At 35.5% G+C, this 15,501-nt stretch overlaps 2 protein-coding genes across 2 annotated transcripts; both read left to right on the forward strand.

Annotated features, from left to right (window-relative positions):
* The first annotated feature begins 1,706 nt into the window (after window positions 1-1,706).
* Dcps (Decapping enzyme, scavenger) lies at window positions 1,707-13,478 on the forward strand. Its single transcript, XM_089649698.1, has 5 exons — window positions 1,707-2,075; window positions 6,484-6,629; window positions 8,079-8,303; window positions 12,857-12,974; window positions 13,118-13,478. Exons 1-5 carry the CDS (start codon window positions 1,724-1,726, stop codon window positions 13,264-13,266), a joined length of 990 nt encoding a protein of 329 aa, XP_089505824.1. The 5' UTR covers window positions 1,707-1,723; the 3' UTR covers window positions 13,267-13,478.
* A 64-nt stretch (window positions 13,479-13,542) lies between these two features.
* Window positions 13,543-15,088, forward strand: LOC149409547 (uncharacterized). The gene has a single exon (XM_089649696.1). It carries the CDS (start codon window positions 13,666-13,668, stop codon window positions 15,028-15,030), a length of 1,365 nt encoding a protein of 454 aa, XP_089505822.1. The 5' UTR covers window positions 13,543-13,665; the 3' UTR covers window positions 15,031-15,088.
* The last annotated feature ends 413 nt before the right edge of the window (window positions 15,089-15,501 follow it).

Genomic DNA, 15,501 nt, shown 5'->3' on the forward strand with positions numbered 1-15,501 from the left:
CAAAGAATTTAGATGTAAGTGACTGTTCTCTAAATTACCTAAAACAATTATTGAACAGTCACTTAGCCAAAATGCTGATGTGATGTAAAATTGTACTGTAACTGGAATAAATGTTCTGTTGTACAGTAATAAAAAAATAAATAAAAAAAAACATTTTTTAACAGTAACATAAGGATATCGCGATACTACGTGAAGTGAATAGTAAAAAAAGCCAGGAATACCCGAGAAAGGCTAAACTCATTATATGGCATGATCAAGTCAAACAAATACTTTAAATGGTTAACTTTGTGATTCTTTACAATAATATTATTTCCATCTAAAAATGTACCCAGTTTTCGGGTATATTAGAATTCACAAACTCAAAATTTACTCTTAACAACTCATAATTCCAAGCAACGCCGGTTACACGTTAGCCAGTATCAAATCAATATATATTATAAAAGTAAGTGTAAAATGTGCGTGCTGCTAAAACTCAGAAATGAGTCCCGGTACGATCAAGGGAGTTATGTGGTGTGGTAGCCCTCTATCCCCCATCCATGAAGAAGGTTCCCGTTTTTACTTAAAGGGCGTGCTTTTAAAGATATAAGGCCTGGAAGTTTCACCCTCTAGAAATTTATAGAACATTCGAGAGTATTCCACAACATTCCAGAACATTCCGGAACATTCTGGAATGTTGTGGAACGTTCGGGAACACCCCAGTTCATAATGAACTAAAAACGGGATTACAGGCTGTTTCCTGATAAACTAAAGTAAATTCGTAATAGTGACAATACATCGGGTATATCTAAATAATATAAAACAAAGTCACTATCCGCGTCTGTCTGTTTGTGCGCTTAGTTCTTCTAAACTATGCAACGGAGTTTGATAGGATTTTCACTATCATTTAGAGCAGAGGTTCCTAAACTTTTTGCTCCGTAGACCACAAGTAATTTTTTTTTTTTTTCCGTAGACCCCCTGCCTTTTATTTTTTTAGTAAAAATATTCCCTTCCCTTGCCTGCCCAATAACCGTCAACAAGCAAAATTGTCGCATCTGTGGCTCGGAAAACACAAGAGTTATTGTTAAAAAGCCTCTCTATCCTCAACGTGTGACTGTTTGGTGCGGTTTATGGTCCGGCGGAGTCATTGGACCTTACTTTTTCGAAAATGAGGCTGGAGCAACAGTTACGGTAAATGGATTGCGCTATCGAGAGATGATTAATGATTTTTTTATGGCCGAAATTGGATGGTATTGATCTGGACAACGTTTACTTTCAACAAGACGGCGCTACGTGCCACACAAGCAACGAAACCATTGATCTTTTACGATTAAATATCAAAATAACAACTCTTATTGGAAAACCCTGTATGTTATTCCAAAAGTCATTGACCACCATTTCTTGCAAGTTCCCGAAAGATTTGTCTGAGTTTGTAATTTTTTTTTGATGTACGAAACTAAAAAAAATGAAGTCACAATAATCTTTATAAAACTACGTTTTGTTTTTTTGTATGACGTGGTATTTTTACAGTTAAAAGGGTAAAATATTTTTTTTATTTTGGATATGTTAGATAAAATTCCGAAAGTAAGTTCTCAGAAAAATCATATTAGGCGTTCCAATGACAGCAAGGCCACCGGGACAGGAACATGACAGGAATATCCATATTATACTGATGTAGTTTTTTACTGTTGGCAACACCATAAAAATAAACATGCAATAGATAAAATAAATTAAAAAAAAACACCAAATGGCAAGCACTGGAAATTCCGATGACGTCCTTGGGTCCGTTTCCATCGCAGATTCTCGAAATTCCCGGGAATTATTAAACCATGAAGTCGTCGAAGATCAGACGAACTTCAAACTGGGAGACTTCCTCTTCAGACGAGTCCTGAACAGCAACAGTAACAGGAAGAGTATTTACATCTTGGGCAGCCTGGACGGGAAAGATGGAGATGCAGTTCTGACGCTGGAGAAAAAAGCATTCAGTGAAGCTGATTTAAATGAGAACGGGTACTTCAACGATATAAATGAAGTCAAGCAGCATTTCCACAACGATATTTACTCTAATTATGACTGTTTTCCCAAGCCTTCTCTAAATAGTAAGTAAATTTATGAATTATTTACTATTCATTCTGTACGGCGTTCTACGGCAGCTGTTGGCCACTATAATTTAAATTGTTTACTTCGTATTTATCTTTGTGACTGTTCGTATTTATGATAATTTGAGGCTATAGGACAGGAGTTCAATGTTTGATCTCATATCTATAATATTTTCGTCATTCAAGTTTTCTGTTGCATTGTCCAAACATAACATTTTGAGGTTAGGTTGAATTATTATTTCTCTTCGACAATATTGTTTAGTTGTGGTAAAGTTGACGATTTCCGCTTCATGCAAAGTCTCTTAAAACAGCAACACTTGATTTCAACTTAAATACTAATGGGAGACAACTATTTAAGTCGGGGGTTTAAGTAAACATGAACTAAATAGGTTATTTTTAATAATTTATGCGTATTTCCAAACCTTCACACTTAACTTTCCTAACCTAAAAAGTGTACCTTCATGGCATCTGTTACCATCTCCCACGACCATAAATAGTTATTTCTTGTAGTAATTGAGTTAAAACCAAGTGATATTTATTGCGTATTAACACACTTTAATCGGGAAGAGTAGTTCTACCCGTTCGGTCGATTGATGCTTAACGTCGGGAAGGGTAGTTCTACCTTCTGCGCCCGCCTCATTTCAATGGCAGAAAAGAAGAAATTATCCGATGTCTTTATATGAATATTATATACCAATCTCTTTGTAAAGGTCCCAACTATACGTACATAATTATCAAATTGTAATGCAAGTCTTTTTTTAATATTTATCTTGGAGTCTTTTGTGTACATCGATATTTCAACTAAAATGACCTATATTATTTAAAACTTGACACTTGATAGGTATTTCATTTGAAGATCAACGAAATAAGTAATTTAGATGACATATTCTGTTATTCTAATAATTCAATTCTTGGAATGAGGGTTTTTATGACCATGAAACCCGAAACAAATCTCTCTATCTCTGTTCCGCACCCACTCAACTCCTAGGTGCGAGCGAGCGCACAGTGTCTGACGCGACTAACAAAAGCAGGTATCGGCAAACACAGTTAGGCGGACCCTAATAAATATTTACAAGACAAGTGCATGTCAGTTTTTAAAACGCAAATTGTCGTACGGTTGTGTTCTGAGGAGATAATATTTATATTAGCTTTTTCAAACCTTTCAAAATGGATTCTGAAAATTACGAAAGTGATGACGAAATCGTTGCAGATAATTTATCTGCCTGTTCTAGTAATTATTTGCCTGAATTCGATAGTGAAAGTGAAGAATCTAGTGGAAGTGAAGAAATTCCTTGTAGGAGAAGAATGTCAGTGATGCCATTACAGTTTAGTGATTCTGAAGAAAGTGATATGGAGCAAGAAGGAGAAGAGTGGTCTCGAATAGATAATCCGCCAAATATTGAATCATTTTTAGGTCATCCTGGTGTTTGCGTAACACCAGCTGATTCCAAAAGTATTATGCAAGTAGTAGAACTATTTATTGGAAATGATTTGTTTGAAATGATGGTAGAAGAAAGCAATCGTTACCATGCTCAAAATGAATCAAGATTCAAACAAACGAACAAATCCATCAAGTGGAAGCCCATAAACATTCCAGATATGAAAAAAATGTTAGGATTGATTCTGCTTATGGGTCAAGTGCAAAAAACTACGAGACAAGATTATTGGTCTTCAGACCAATGTATCGAGACGCCCATATTTTCAAAAACAATGAGCCGTGATCGTTTCAATCAAATTTGGAGATCTTGGCACTTTTCAAATAACCAAAACATTACCGATTCCAGCGACCGCCTTGAAAAAATTCGACCCGTTTTGACATATCTCATCCCAAAATTTAATTCTGTTTACAAGCCTCAAAGGGAGCTTTCTCTAGATGAAAGCATCATACCGTGGCGGGGAAGGCTAGCATTTAAAGTATACAATGCGTCAAAAATAATTAGATATGGTATTCTCGTGCGAATGGTTAGTGAAGCCCCTACGGGATATATTTGCAATTTGGAAATATACTGTGGGCAAGGAAAGCGACTAATAGATACAGTTGAAACATTGCTTAATCCATACCTAAATTTGTGGCATCATGTATATATGGACAATTACTATAATAGCGTTAAAACTAGTGAAGTGTTGTTGAAACATAAAATAAGAACGTGCGGAACAATGCGAATTAATCGAGGTTTTCCCGAATGCCTTAAAAACGTAAAACTCAATCCAGGCCAAAGTATTTTCCGTCGAAAAAATGATGTGTTATTGCAAATTTGGAAATCTAAGAGGGACGTCAGAATGATTTCAACTATACATTCTTCGATCATACTTGAAAGCGGCAATATCGATTGGAAGACGAAACTACGAATCTGGAAACCACAGAGTGTTATTGAGTATAACAAATATATGAAAGGAGTTGATCGTGCAGATCAGTATCTTTCGTATTACTCAATAATAAGAAGAACCAAAAAATGGACTAAGAGAGCTGTGATGTATTTATTGAATTGTGCTCTGTTTAATTCCTACAAAGTTTACAAGGCCTTGAATGCAACCAAAAGACTGACTTATAAACAATTTTTACTTAATGTTGCCAAATATTGGATAATGACCGAGATTTCTGAAACTGATGCAAATTTTGAGGAACCGAGACCATCCACTTCACAATTACAAAGGAAAGTCTTGAAAAAAGATCCTCCAGGGAGATTATCAATGGACACGAAAAAACATAAAGCGATAAAAATTGTCACCGGCGGTAAAAAGAAATATCCCCAGAGACAATGTCGCGTGTGTTCTGCGCACAAAACGAAAGGTCTGACGAGTTATATGTGTCAATTTTGCGACGTCCCTCTTCATAGGGGGGAATGTTTCACTAAGTATCACACCGTATCCAAATATTAGATGAACAATTTTTAGACGTGAACTGAAACTGATTAGATAAAAGTGGTTAGAAACTAAAACCTAATAGTGTATGGTGAAAAACAATAAACAATATTACGTGAGCAATACGAGAAGCATTCTACCGTAAGTGATTATTTTAAATTTCATTTGAAAAAATAACCAATATTATTAGCACGTTCCGATGGTTTTGGTCCGCTGTACCGTGCGAGGAGCAATTGTACACGTGGTATTTCAATGGGTAATAATGTGTTACTTTGACGATACTAGAGAAGTGGCAATTGTTTTTGTTTTTATAATGATTTGGGCTTGGTGAAAATATAATAATTTGTAATTTTATTAAATTGAAACCTAGTTTATACTTAAAAAATTGAGCCCTAATGACACAACAATGACTTTGTTTTCGATTTATTATGTTGCATTAGAAATAATACTTGGTTTTCGGCTAGAAATTTTATAGCTTGGGTATGCTGAGTTAGTATGTAGAAAATTTTATTGAAATATTTCCATTATTTAAGAAGATATAGCGATTTAAAACAAATTACACAAATTCGCGCGGGACCTTTATTTTCGCCCGTTTTCAGCGGTCAGCCGGCGAAAAAATAACCCGATCAAAGTGTGTTAACATACTTTTGCTCGGTATTTTTTGCACTGGTGCTACTCAGTCTCCAGGTGAAAATAAAGGTCCCGCGCGAATTTGTTTTAAATGACTATATCTTGATATGTTGATAAAAATTTCTACGTAGTAACTCGGCATACCCAAGCTATAAAAGTACTAAACGAAAATCGAATATTATTTGAAATGCAACTCAATTAACCTTGTAATATGTTTGTTACGGTCCGCCCATCGGTATTTGCCTATACCTGCTTTCTTTAAATTCGCCCTACATCTCTTGCTCGCTTGCACATAGGAGTTGAGTGGGTGCAGAACAAAGATAGGTCGCTTCGAATCCAGTTTCACAGTCATAAAAACCCTCATTCCAGGAATTGAATTATTACAATAACAAATAATATACTATCCTTTTATTGAAATACTGATGTAAACGAAAGGCACGAAGATAAATATAAAAAGAAGACTTGCATTATGATTCGATAATTATATACATATAGTTGGGACCTTTACAAAGAGATTGGTATATAATATTCATATAAAAAACATTGAATACTTCCGTCTTTTCTGCCATTGAAATAATGACGGTGCAAAAGGTAGAACTTCCCTTCCCGGCGTAAAGCATCAATCGACCGAATGGGTATAACTACCTTTCCCGGCCTAAGTGTGTTAAGTGTGCAGCGGAATTCAACAAGTTTTTTTTGTATACCTCCTGAAACCTAAAATCAACATTATATCAGCAAGAACTACTGCATTGAATAGCCAGGTACTTTCCTACACTGTCTTTGCCTGTAGTTGTCCACTGAACTTCTCCCTCTGGAATGGCATTCAATGTTTTCAGTGAATATCGGTTTCTGGCATTCTGCACGTCCATGTCCCTACAATTTTCACTTATTTAATTGAATTTTTATTTTGTTTCAGGTGTAAAGATATCTCTAATTCACCCGGCCACAGAAAAGCACATAGTCAAGTTTAGTCAACAGACTGTACACCTTGTATTGGAGACTCCAGAAATATACAACACTATCACTAAACCATATATTTTAAGCGAACAGCTGAGTTTAGAGGTACTTATATAAGTTCTCTATTTATTAACTAACGAAGTACTGTTTTAACTTGACCGTTTTGCATTTTTCCTCTCTGTAAATTTTTTTGTACATTCAGTTTCAAGATGGTGGCCATAAATAAACCACTCACATGGTAGCTGTTTTAATGGTTCAATAAAATTCTTTTTTCAAATGTGAAAACTTCACATTTATTTGCAATTTTTTTATATATTATGGTACCTACCTGAAGAAAATTTAGTAAAAGAATAGTCATTGAGATTGAAGTTTCTTTGGACAAATTGTGTAATTACTTATTTGAAAATTTAAAACTGGTTGTCTAGGTTGCATGGCCCAGCTCAAGTTTACGATTTCACAAATTATCTAAGCTTGTTTAACCACAGAATGAAGAAGACAACTTCATCTGTCACTATCATATTGTGTTAAAAAATGTCTGCAGAATCAATTGATGATGAAGCCGCCATTTTTTTTTTCTTTCCAGATATTTTGATGAAAATTAAAATAGACAAATAGATTTTTCGCATTGTTATCAAACTGATACAAAATATTTTTAAATAATTGGATGTCAGGCGTATCAGGATATTTACCATGTCCTATTATAGACTGTAATTAAAAATCCCTCTAAGCCTCAGGAAAATATTACTAGTCACAAACATCATTTTCCTTTCTGAAGGACAAGAAGGTTATTATAGGTTAGGTTGGGTTATTATAGGTCAGGTTAGGTTTGATTATAGGTCAGGTTAGGTTTGATTATGATAGGTTAGGTTGGATTATTATAGGTTAGGTTGGGTTATTATAGGTTAGGTTGGGTTATGATAGGTTAGGTTGGGTTATTATAAGTTTATACTTTTCGGCAGTACTTTTTTTATAATTTACGTTATTCAACTGTCATTAATACTATTTGCATAGACTAAATGGTAAAAATTCTAGCCACTCATGTCAGGAATACCAACAAAAGAAAAAGAAATCAACAAAAATTATTCCAGCTGTCATCCCATACAACGAAAGAAAATTTTCATTTTACATATTCAAAAATTAAAATGCTATAATTAAAAATTTCCCAAATGCAGTCAGTTTCCTTTTATAGCAATTAAGATGAATCAAAAGGTTTCATTAAAAAAAAATCTTATTTTCTGTGTCAAATATTTTATACTTGATTCCACGGTTAAAAACCTAAAAAAATTGTATGATTACAATTTGGCGGGATTTTTTCGTTGACAGTGGAAAATAAAAAAAAAATCTACATATATTCTTTTCTTGTATAAACGGCATAAAAGTGAAGTGACGGTTTCTTACTAATTATCTACACAAAAGTAATGTGAATTCAAAATTATGGACATTTCGAGTCAGCCTCTTTAAGCCTGAAAGGTTATTGCGATCTTGTATTGTGTCGAAAGCAATGCATCTGTATTGTGCTAGTGTGTTCATTCTAATACTAAGTATATTTTACAGTGGCTCTATAACGTGTTGAACGGCAAGAAGGAAGCTGACAGAATCGTGCTGGACGATCCTTGCCCCGACATTGGCTTTGTGCTGCTGCCTGATCTCAAGTGGGACGGCCACTCCCAGGAGACGCTATACCTGCTGGCGCTGCCCAGAGTCTGCGGGATCCTGTCCCTCAGGGATCTACGCTCGGAGCATTTGCCTTTGCTGAGGAACATCAGAGATAAAGGACAGGTAATATTCACAATAACTGTTATATCTCTGCTTACTAGCAGATTTACGGCCGTTGTTCCCAACATTTCAAACGATCAATCTCAGGGTCCGATCAGCCAAGTGATTTATTCAGTAACGTTCGATTCGCCTGTTTCCAAACATCTTTACTGTTGATTACCTTAAGTGGCCATGCCTACTATCATAGACAATAAAATGACATCAAAGTTAAAACTTTCAACGCTAAATTAACATTGACGAATTAATTATTGTATTTATTATTAATGCATATATTTTTTAAGTACTGTAATACGTAAAAAGATATTTAATATTTAAGCGTATGAAATATGTTAAAAATAAAGTATTAGCTTGACTTTAATGCCACCGTGCCTTGGCTTCGCAAATATGTTTCACTCTGTTGACACTTTTTATAAGTAGTCATTTACTGAGGCAAGCTTAATCCAGTAGTTTGGCTTCCTTAAATTGGTTGATCACTCAGTTGTCACTTTTCCGTTGGAAAGAGCATAGTTGTGCGTTTGAGCAGTGTTGAGCCAAAATTTCGGCTCAGCAGTTGATCAGTAGGATTGGGAAGAACGGCCGTTAGTGTGTGTTGGGAACTCTTGATTAAGTAAAAGGTTCTTTACTCTTAATTGGGTGTATTTACATTACAATAAATTAAGTCTCGATTTAGCTATTCTGTTCACTACCCGAGGGTTGGTAATTCTCTGTTTCTACAAGCTCGAAGTCTGACAAGGATACCCCACAGGCAATAATTGCTACACTCTAGCGACATCTGTCGGACTCTGGAGTAAGCTTTATGCCTGGTGCCATCTATCGCTTGAATACCCAACTTTTTACCATACATCACATGACGGCCGGCATAATCCAGTGGTAACGCATTGGACTGCCATTCCGAAGGTCGCGGGTTCAAACCCGGCGTGCGCAAAAAATTTTATTTGATTAATTTGTGTTATTTCACAATTAATTAATTAAAATAATATATAGTATATTTGCGGCACGTTCCAGAGTGGAAGATACTACCAGTATCGCCCTGGTGTAAGACCACCATTCAGAATTGAAACGTTGCTCCAAATGGCTTTAGCCGTGTTTAGTGACTAGATCTGAATAGCCAGGTACTTCCCCACCTTCCTCTTTCCCTTCCCCACTTACCTTCAGCCTCACAACATCCCCCAATTGGGGATGCCATAGTCTCACTGGCTCCAGACGGGAGCAGTTGGGACTCTTGTGAGGTATTCACTATAAAAAAAATAAAAATAAATCACAATAACGAACTAACCGTCAGGACGCAGAGAGGACAGACCGCCACACGAGTGTAGGCACGCACTCCATGCTTCAATAGCTGTCCACACACAGCGCTCTAGCGTTTGAGGCAGTTCCCAACCAAAATTATAAACGTTTTAGCAGCTAACAGAGTATTTATGAATGTAAAAGGATATTGTTTAATTGACTTGATGTTAAGGCGAAGCTTAATGCTAAATCACTATTTTGATTAATCTTTATAACGAATTGGTGTACATTATGAATACCAAAAAATATGCTTTAGATAAATTGAAGGTTTTCCTATCGTTTCGCTTGAGTAGAATACAAATAAAAAATTTAATTACTTATTAAAAAATATAAATGTAAACCACAAAAAAATATTTTTTTTCTATAGAAATGTATGAATGCGTAAAGGAAACAACTTAAAAAAATACAGTATTATCACAGACATAGGAATTAATAGACGAGAAGATAATGGCGAGGGGTAAAATCAACTGTTGAAGAACGAAGGGAGTAAGGCTGACTGATTCGTCAATAAATCAATCTGACAGTAAATAGGCATCTCGCATTAAAATATCACCATTTAAGCTGGGTCCAGACATGTTCTTTTGTCCGTACCGTACCTCCGTTTCGTATCAGCGTCGCGATCAAGAACGCTAGTTTGGACGCCCGTTCGGTACGGTACGGTGGTACGGCGTCTCGATACGGATTGAGGTACGCTCCGATCCATCGCGAGTCGGTTTTTCGACCCGTTCAAAGGCGATACGGAACGGGTCTGCGCCAGTCTGGACGTGTTCGCGGCGTGCATTGGTCGTGTTCTCTGTCACTACCCGAATCAGCGTGAAAAATGCAGTGGGATAACTATAATATTGTTATTATTTTTTTTTGGTAAACTAATGTTTTTAAGACAAGATTTTTTATGCATAGCACAAAGGGTAATATTTGAAGCTTATCGATGAATATAGGGCCAGGGAAGTTCTGTGGGATCCCGGAAACAGGAATTATTACAATGGCTCTTGATCGCGACGCGGATACGAAACGGAGGTACGGTACGGACAAAATATGATGCGTCCAGAGTTTTTGGATCGCGACGCTGGTACGAAACGGAGGTACGGTACGGACAAAAGAACATGTCTGGACCCAGCTTTACTTCTTAAAAGTAAAATCTGCTTTAGAATGAATAGACATTTTAACATGGGAGCGCAAATTACTCGCCACGTTATAAACAAATTTGCGAAGTCCAAATTCGGCAAAAAAATTCGGTTCCATTTTCAGAGTCGAATATTTCGTTTAAGTATTTAGTTAAGACACTTTTATAAATGTTCATAATTTACTTCCCAGCAACTAACCAGCTTAGTGTTTCGCGTCCAGACGTTTCTCGATGTGATAGTATATGTTTCTAAAACTGATCTATATTATACGATGTGAATATGCTTAAAATAAAGTAAAATAATGCTTATATTTATGGAATGTAATACGACAATTGGGTTTATTCTCTTTTTCAAATCTATTTTTACAAGTTTTCATAGTACAAGTCAACATTTTGCCGTGTTATTTCGTAAAATGAACCGATGATGCCTCGACCATAGTTCGCACAAGAATGATGACGTCACGTTTTCAAATTTCACTTGAGGCCATATGCGAGCCCAGCCGGCTCAATGGAACCGGTATGGGGAGTGGGGATAATACGCTTTTAATCACTTAGGGCAGGTCTACTAATATTCATATGTCTATGAGTATTATAGATAAGATTATCTGTGACAGTTTCACTTGATTAATTTTTTTGCTTTTTTATAAAATTATTTACAAAATAAATAAAAACCAGTTTTGTGCTTTAAATCGAACGTTTCTAGACTCCGTTTGTCAAGCGATTTTAATGCCTATTACCTACAATATAAGGTATACCAAGAATATACGCATTTTTGGCTTGTGCAAATTCTTACAGGGATATCAGTATAATTTTCATCATGGATTGTTTGGGTTTTAATTAGAGGATTTAGAAAGTTGTCCCTTTCACTGTGTCATCTGATAATCCCATATTCTAACAGTGATTGGCAGAGAGCCATGTAGATTACATAGACGTCTATGTAATTATCAATATCTAATAATACTATTACATTTATGTGATGGAGATTTCTGATGCAAAATGGTATTAAAATCTCAAATTTATAACTTCTTTTCCTTGAAAAAACCTTTCCAAACAACATTGTCAGATGCACTCTAAAGGTGATTTTCTCACGAAATATACAAATAATCCAATCATTATTATTATTATTAAGAAGGTTCTGAAGAAAAAATAAAGGCCTTTTATGCTGAGTGACATTGTATTTCTTTAAATGCAATCTTACATTTTTGAATATGTGTCATTCATTGTAATGCAATAACTTCAATATACCATTATCGCCATCACTGACTCCTCCATCTAACGAAGATTGTAATGAATTTAACCCATTGGCATCCGAATTGTTTGGCTAAAAAATTGGCTTTCACATCCGAATTAATTTTGTACCAAAAGTTTTAAGTGCAGTGGTGTACTAAATCTTACATAACTTTTAAACTAAACATGCAAACGAAACAATCTTTTTTAATTTACTTGTGCATTGAATCAAGGTATGTAAAAAATGTATGCATTGTTTAGAAAATAATAATAATATGATTAAAAGAGGATATGAAAATTTTTTTTTTTTTTCAAAAACCTATTTTTTTTCTTCATTTTTTATAATTGGATTAAGAAAAGTTGTACATTAATCATACTTATTACCATAATATATATTTTTTGCCATTGGGCTCTTGTTAGTCGCCCACCATGCGTTTTACGAACAAGCTTGTCAATTCCCGAACCACACGCCATTTTGAAAAAAATCAATGAAGCTGAAATATAACAAAATTTCAATTGTAAATACCAGGAAAAAATTGTATCAACGGAGTCCTGCCAATTACTACGAAATAAATGCTTAATTATCTACAGAGCGATTGGCATTTAAAATTTTAAACAGAGATGTCAATAAAGTATCCCATTTTCGTTTTTAAGCCGACAGACATCAGACCCGCCGGGACGGCGTCGTTTGATTTTAAGACACATCGCCGTACACACGCCGGGACGGCGTCGTTTGAGGCCAATGGGTTAAACTACAGCATAAATACATGAGTCGGACCATGTCAAGAGTCAGAATTAACAACGGAAGAGTAGAGTATATCTATCATGCTAAGCATAAAGAGTATTAGTCAAAAACAACAATTGTCAACCATATTCAAATGTTTGTTGCGCTAAATTAATTTATTTTTATTTTTTCCAGGACATAATATTGAAGCGCTACGGACTTGATCGTTCCCGCCTGCGAGTGTACCTGCATTACCAGCCCACCTTCTATCACCTCCACGTGCACTTCACCTATCTGCAGCACGAAGCCCCCGGTGAGCAATATAGACACAGTGTTAATTGGATAACCTACCTAACCTGCTATGAGCATTTTTTATGGTTCAAAATACCATAAAATCGAGGCAAGTGCGGTGAGTTCTTGGCAAATCCAGAGGTTAATGTTCTTTTTCTTTTCTAGGTATAAATGCAGAAAAAGCGCACATGCTCGACACGGTCATCGACAACATCGAGTTGGTTGGAGATTACTACCAGCGGGCAACATTGCCCTGCGTGCTCAAGGAAAACGACAAACTATACGCGCTGATGAGCGAAATCGTCTCCACCTAATACACGCAACAGCGTGTTGTGACTGAAACGGAACAAAGTTGAAGAAGTGTACTACATTTTTTTTTACTATGTGATGAAACATTCAAAATTAATCAATTAATTTTAATTGAAAATTAACAAAAATTTACAAGTGTAGTTGTTAAGAAAATATACAGGTTTTTCTTTTAACCCGACATCCATCCAAAAGATATTTGGTTTCTCTTAACATTTTAGATATTTTTGATTTTCTCTTAACGGTTAAGAAATTTTATATATCTCTTAATACATACAAGATCTTTTCTCTTAACGGTTAAGAGTTTTTTTTAATTTTATTTTTTTTTTTTTTTACTTATTTTAAGTGTAAAGTGATTTTTCATTTTTTTTTTTGCTATATATTTACAAGATACAGGGTTTAGAAAAATGGAGATTGTTAAGAGTGTGATCATAGAACTAAGGCCGCGTCTACGCTGTTGCAACATATTCTTAATGACTTCTCAATTGGTAGTGCAAGATCGTTTAAAAATAACAATACGACCAGATTGTATAGTGGTTAGTTACAGCCAATTCCCGGAAAAGTGCGAGGAACGGAGATATGCTCGTAAGCGACGCATATCGAGAAAAGATTCCACGTCAAGCTGTGAAAGTTATTCCGACAGCGAAGATGAAATTGTCGGGTATAATAAATTCATGGATATGAAGCCATTTTGCAAAATGGTGCCGGGTTCGTTATCAAACTTAAAAATTGAAACAAACTCGCTTTCGTTTCGCGTTTTGACCGAGCCGTCGGGACCGAATTGTTCCGGGAGTTTTTTTAACGAGGTTTTAAACGCAAACGTCGAATCTGCGCAAGATTTGATCAGTTTGTCTAACGAGCGTCAAATTCTAAACTTGGAAAAGAATGCACCGGTTTCTTTTCATTGCGCAAACTGCTCAAACAAAATTACCAAAGATCACAAAGATTTCGATGTTAAGTTTAAGAGAATTTTAGAATTGCCGTCTGAAAATATGGATATGTCAGAATGGTTCTGCCACGGTGTAAACGGCGAGCATTGCCACGGTGAAAAAAAAACAGCGGCATGTCTTAATTCTAATTATACCAATTTCAAACCTACGGCTACGGATTTGTTTTACGGCGTGTGCTATTTCGTCGTCGATAGTTCGAACTTTATAGATAATTTTAATAAATTTAATTCGAAACGAGAATTAGTGCACTGCAATCGTTGTCTATCGTGTCTAGGATCAAAGAAAGACGAAGCGTTTAAATTTTGGAATTCTTGTTTAAAATTTAGCAAAATTGCCGATGATTCGTCCGTTATGAATCTCTTTTCGTATGAAAGAAACGGTTTGTCGTTGGTAAGTAATAACTTGCCTCTTTCTGACGTTCTATTTGTGATTAAAAGTTTGATGAAAGAGTCGCTCATCGGTTTGCAAATGCCGTCGGCATGTAAAATGATATTAGAATGCGAAGGATCTTCTAAACAATCGTTACTGATCTGGGTTATGGATAGAAATTTGGACGTGTTGAAAAATTTGGACGATAATTCTAATACAGAATTGAATAGAAAAGAGATCAAATTGAATAGGGTCGTGGCCGCCAAATTGTTATATAGCGTTGTTGAAGAAGCCAACATTACCGAGGATTGGAGAGAACCGGCTGTTCAGATCGCCTCGGTGTCCAAAAACATGTTTGTGGCGGCCACTGCTTATTTCGTAAAGAACTCCAGTTTGATCCCTGAGAGTTCCAGGAAGTCCTCCAGCTATGTCATCAGCTATATTTATGTCTAATTTAATAAATAAGTGTTTAAATGAAAAATTCTGTTTTATTTTTTACTTAGTTATGTAAATAATAATAATATTTGGATGATTTGGCGCTGTACAAATATATAATACATTTCTACAATGATCTATGTTATTACTTACTATATATGGTGATAATATACAGTAATTAACATTAACTAATTGTTTACTAGCAAAATTTAGATACAGGATTCAGGACATAATTGGAAAATTGGATATAATTAGACTTTCTCTTAGGAATGGTATATTTAATTTAAGGGTATGACAGCTTAAAAAGGTAAGTTTTTAGTTTAGTCCTGAATTCTGTTGGACTTGTTATGGATCTTAGTTCCGGAGGGAGTTTATTCCAAGCCTTCGGCCCAGATGCTCCGAGAGCGCGATTACCAAACTTAGTATTTGGCTTGCGCTTAGTTTCCATCAGTCTGCCTACAGCTGCTGATGTAGTAAATATTAGATTAA

Source organism: Hesperophylax consimilis, chromosome 30 (genome assembly GCF_061612785.1).
Source record: "Hesperophylax consimilis isolate HC1 chromosome 30, BYU_Hcon_1.0, whole genome shotgun sequence".
Classification (NCBI taxonomy): Eukaryota; Metazoa; Arthropoda; class Insecta; order Trichoptera; family Limnephilidae; genus Hesperophylax; species Hesperophylax consimilis.

What these genes read in the sequence shown, in the direction of transcription:
- Dcps (XM_089649698.1), top strand. Translation starts at nt 1,724, where the DNA reads ATGGCAAGCACTGGAAATTCCGATGACGTCCTTGGGTCCGTTTCCATC. An exon ending in GCGAACAGCTGAGTTTAGAG is followed by an intron (nt 6,630 to 8,078) that starts GTACTTATATAA and finishes TATATTTTACAG; the next exon opens with TGGCTCTATAACGTGTTGAA. An exon ending in ACATCAGAGATAAAGGACAG is followed by an intron (nt 8,304 to 12,856) that starts GTAATATTCACA and finishes TATTTTTTCCAG; the next exon opens with GACATAATATTGAAGCGCTA.
- LOC149409547 (XM_089649696.1), top strand. Translation starts at nt 13,666, where the DNA reads ATGGAGATTGTTAAGAGTGTGATCATAGAACTAAGGCCGCGTCTACGC.